We start from the raw sequence: 5,033 nt of genomic DNA, 5'->3' as shown, positions 1-5,033 counted from the left end.
AGTAGAAGAACTTGGACTTAATTATGTGAGATAATGGATATACTGATTTGCTTTATTATAACAGACATTTCAGTATGTATAAATATATTAAGACCTCACTCCCTGAATAGATAAAGTTTTTTTTTTAAAAAATGAAAAACAATGGAAATATCTGTTATGTAGTAAATCAATTTACGGATTAAAAAAAATCCCTTGGGTTGGGAGTGGTAGCACCCACCTTTAATCCCAGCACTCCAAGCAGAGGCAGAGGCAGGATGTGAATTCAAGCCAGCCTGGTCTAGATAGTGACACACTGTCTCAAAAGAAAAAAAAAAAGGAAAAAGAAAAAAAAATCGCCCCTCAAAAGATTTCTAAAGCGCTTGCTTTGACCATCTGTACATTTTGCACTTAATTTAGCATAAATTAAGCATCGCATCAAGGAAGAATTCAAAGCAAAGCCTTTAGTGGAAAGTTAGAGAGCTGAGTTAGTGATCAGAAACAATGGAAGAAGCTTGAGGCAATGAACTCATTAGATCCTGACCCAGGAACCAGGGGTGGGACCTGTCCTTTTACCTTCCACCCCCACACTGACCCCAGAACTCTTTTTAAAGGTTCTGCAAATTATACTTTTCTCTAGCCCTATGTGAATGCTCCCTATATCACAAATATATCTTTACGTAGATTAGGAATGCTGCAATGTACAGTTTATTTGCTGGAATCTCTAGTGGTAATGTCGAAGATGACACAAGAAAATTAAATTACTAAGTGACTTCTGAAAGTGCCCAAAGGAGAATACTGGTGGAACCTGATCCTGGGCATAAGTTATTATTATTTTGTCTATTTTGAGACAGGGTCTCCCTGTAGCCCCAGCTGTCCTGAAACTCACTATGTAGACCAGGCTGGCCTCGAACTCAGAGATCTGCCTGCCTCTGCCTCCCAAGGGCTGGGATCAAAGGCGTGCGCCATCATGCCTGGCCCCTAAGTTATTATTTTTTTTTTTAAAAAAACCAAATAAACAAAACACAGTTAAACTTGTTACTATTCCTATTTAAGGGAATGTGGACAAGCAATTTTATAACAATATTAACTGTCTTAAAATGTCAAAAACAATTATCTGAAAACCCAATAGACCAGGATAACTAAGATAAACAAAACCAAAAAAGAATACAAACTACCCCAAATTAACATTTTGAGGTTCATTTACTATTCGAAAATTATACTGTCTGGTTAGTTTTCATGTCCTACTAATCTTATAACCTTATCCCATTATTAGTGAGCTTAATTTCTATGACTATATGTTATGACTTAACTGTTTAGTTTGACAATGATTTTCTAACTTTGAATTCTTCATGATAGAGCTGCTTATACTTTTGTAGTTCTAGTTTATCAAAATCTTCTTGAGTTTTCATTTTAGAGAGCTCAGATTCTAGGTCTTTAATTCTGACTTCCATCTGGTTTCTTAAGGAAGTAGTATTCTGTTCTCTTAATTGCTCTAAGTTTTCTTGAGATACTGCTTGTGTCTAAAGCAAATTAACATTGTATTTTAAAAACAATTATAATCAAAATTATTATTATTCATTTGTTTTCTTTAACTTTTGAGTCAGTGATTCAGAGAACAATTTAAGTTTGTGAAAAAAAGCTGCTGTTGCTGGAATTTAAAATAATTATCAGGGGTTGCAAGATGGCTCAGTGGTTAATAGCACTGGCTTCTCTTGTAGAGGACCTGGGGTTGATTCCAAGTACCCATATGGTGGCTCACAATCATCTCTAACTCCAGTTGCAGAGGATCGGATGCCCTCTTCTGGTCTCCATGAGGACCAGGCACCCACATGGTGCATATACATACATGTTGGCAAAACATACACATAAAAAGTAAAAACAAAAAACCAAAAAAAACCTTAAAAGATCATTACTATCAACTGTGCTACTTATTATTTTTAAAACTGAATATTTATTTATTTATTTATTTATTTATTTATTTATTTATTTATTTTATTGTCCTGTGACTCAACTCCAAGGCCTCCTACATGCTAAGCACACACTTTACCACAGTGTCTCCCGAGTCCTCAGTGATTCTCATGTTAGTTCTCATATCTGATAATCCAACGAACAACAGAACCAGTTCCAAAACTTAAGAACTGAACTAAGATGACTTAAGAATATCTCAAGAGTATCATATAATTTATACATCATGATACTTATTTTCCTTCTAGTCTTAATTTATGCTAACTAGCCTTAAAAGGTCAAATGATTCTCTGATGAAAACCATTACTCCGAAAGAGCAACTGAGTTATAATAATGAAAAACAAATACTTAAAAGAAGAATCACACATCATATTCCTTCTAAAAATCAATGAAACAAATTGTAAAGGAAACACTGTGTATAGATCCAAAATATAATTTGCAGTGAAATGAATTAAAGAGCAGCACAGAAAAACTAACCTGCAAAAACAGATTGACTTGCTTTAACTTTTCCACCAGCTCCTGCCTTGCTTTCTCTTCAATCTCCCGTTTATACTGCTCTACCTGGCCAAGTTCTACCAGGGTCTTTTCCATGTGACTTTTGAGGTTTACTACTTCTTGTTCCAATTTCTTTTTGTTCTTCTCTAGCTTTCCACATCTCTTTTGTATAGTTTTCATAGATAATAACTCCTCCTGAAGAAGTTGATTTTTTTTATCCAGATGTAGACATTTTGAAGATGCAATTTCTAGTTTTGCTGTAAGATCATCAATATTCATGAATAAAATACAGTTTGGCAATGGAGGAGGAAGGCTGAGAACAGGGTAGCACAAAACCAATTCCAAACTTTTGCACACCTTCAGCTGTAATAAAATCTAATCCGCACTGGATTCTTACAATGTGGTTCCTCAATTACTCAGAAAACAAGGTGAAAACCAGTCATGAGACATACTCCCGACGACCACTGTTTTACATGGTAGCACTTATGCTAGCTCTGTTTTCATATGACTCTTTCCTATCTTCCCTTCTCAAAGTGACTCTAAATCAACTTTTTGGTAGAAAATCTGTTACCATTTTCACCATCTTCACTCTCCATAATTTCTAAAGAAGTTTTAGGGATATAGTGAGTTATTCAGGCTCGTATTAATAAATCTTTCCTAGAACAAGACTGGAAATAATACTTAATGACTCTTGGTAAGGAACAATAACATCCCCAGGATAAATATGTTGACATAGTCCTTTTTTATTGAATAAAAATTCAGTAGCGTACTAAATAATTTGATGGGATTTCAACAGTAGTGTTGGGAAGAATTTTTTTTACTGTAGTTACGATGATTATTTAGTGAATCCTTCTGTAGGAAGTCCAGCTGACGACTGCTTCTAAAGGCTCAAAGGTCAGCTTCAATTGGCAACCAGGAGGATGAACAGCCTTTAGTTCAGATGGTTCCCAGCTTCATGCCACCTCAGACGATGCCAAGTGGAGAAGAAACAAACTGACTTCAATCTAAAATAAGAGCCTGAACTAAATACATGTAGCCTCTCTCCACATCAAATTGCCAAATAATGCTAAAATGTCTTCTGAAATAAGAAATCCAGATGCCTTGTGGAACACATGGTCTAAATATGAAGCTAAGACTCATGATTTAGAATCATGTCATAGTGGATTATCCAGCAGCCAGGGTTGGAGACATAGGAAAATCAACAGTATGCCCTTCTAATAGAAAATGACAGTTCACACTAGTATCAAGTCTGTTAACAATAACCTTCACTGCTCAGTGCACTCAGATTTATATTACTCAAAATTAGGAGATTTTTGGTTCCAAAATTGATTAAAATTTACCTTGTTTTTCAGCATGTTAGTTGGCATATCGTTTTCAAACTGACTGGTTTTTATATCTTGATGGAGACTGAACTCTTTGTTTTTGTGTTCATTTAATTCTTTTTTTGTCATTTTAACAGCTTCTTAAATCTGCAAATATATACAGAAGCTTTTAGAGAACACATATTTAATACTTAGATATAAATTATATCATATAAAGGAAATAAAATTATAAATTATGACCCTCTCTTATTTAACCTAAAGTTCAAAGCATTACTAATGAAATTAAAATCTTAGGTAAATATGAAGAAAAATGTACGCTATGTGTGGAAGCTAGAGTTAATACTACAACCACATAGAGAATACATACGATTTACATCCATTTTAGTATGTTCATGACACACTTTTTTTTTTGTCTTTTTGGGGCAAGGCCCCCCGGTAGCTACAGCTGGCCTGTATTCACAAATGGAGACCAGGCTGCCTTAAAACCCACAGAGCCCCCCCTGCCTCTGCCTCCTGAGTGCTGGGATTAAAGGTGTGTGCCACCATGCCCGGCAACACTCATTTTTAAATATTAGTTGTGACCTAGATATCTCCAATCAAGAAGAAATACTTACATATGAGTGTTTTAAGAGATACAAAAACAAACTAACTGCTGATAGCTTCTACAAGAAGAATGCACACAAACTAAGAGCACTGAAGCAGTTTAGTGGCGAGTGAATACTTAGCACCCAAACCCACACAAACTATCAAGATCATCCAAAATAGAAAAATGGACAAGAAAAAAATGTCTTTGAAGTTTGAGTGGAGGGGAAACAAAACAGAACTTCAGAAGAGACGAGTCAGCAGAGGTGATGTGCAAAGACTTAAAGACTATTAAGAAGAAACCTAGGAGTGTTTGATAGGACAATGTCCACGAAATTCAAAGATGTAAAACCATATACAGAGATCGAGGATACAGCTCAGTGGTAGAATGCTTGTGCAGTACAGGCAAGGCCCTGGGCTTCATCTCCAGCACCCTTCCTATCCCCAGCCTCCCTAACCCCCTCCCCGCACCCCCGAAACAGGTTAAGCCAGAGAAAAACATTGTTTGGAACCAGAGAGAAAACACAAATTCTCAATAAATAAACATCAACAAAAGAGCCAAGATGGGGGCTTCAGACAATGGAAAACCTCACCTTTAAAAGCTGGTGATAGAAACACAACTGTTTCCTTAATCGTCTTTAAGTCATACACATATTTTTGTAAGTACGAAACATATAAGGTCAGTTCTCT

The 5,033-nt window shown here is 35.8% G+C and overlaps 1 protein-coding gene across 1 annotated transcript in view; it reads right to left on the bottom strand.

Annotated features, from left to right (window-relative positions):
* Window positions 1–1,292: 1,292 nt before the first annotated feature.
* Window positions 1,293–5,033, bottom strand: part of LOC103747879 (ankyrin repeat domain-containing protein 26-like) — a gene marked incomplete at its 5' end in the record, with an annotated part of 18,433 nt that continues 14,692 nt past the window's right edge. Inside the window, 3 exon segments of the mRNA XM_017802547.1 lie at window positions 1,293–1,499; window positions 2,422–2,712; window positions 3,780–3,898. Of these exon segments, the coding sequence (XP_017658036.1) occupies window positions 1,293–1,499; window positions 2,422–2,712; window positions 3,780–3,898 (617 nt within the window).

Source organism: Nannospalax galili, unplaced genomic scaffold, assembly GCF_000622305.1.
Source record: "Nannospalax galili isolate Female #2095 unplaced genomic scaffold, S.galili_v1.0 scaffold5065, whole genome shotgun sequence".
Classification (NCBI taxonomy): Eukaryota; Metazoa; Chordata; class Mammalia; order Rodentia; family Spalacidae; genus Nannospalax; species Nannospalax galili.
Note: the sequence above shows the minus strand (reverse complement) of the source record. Positions and strands in the feature narration are given on the sequence as shown.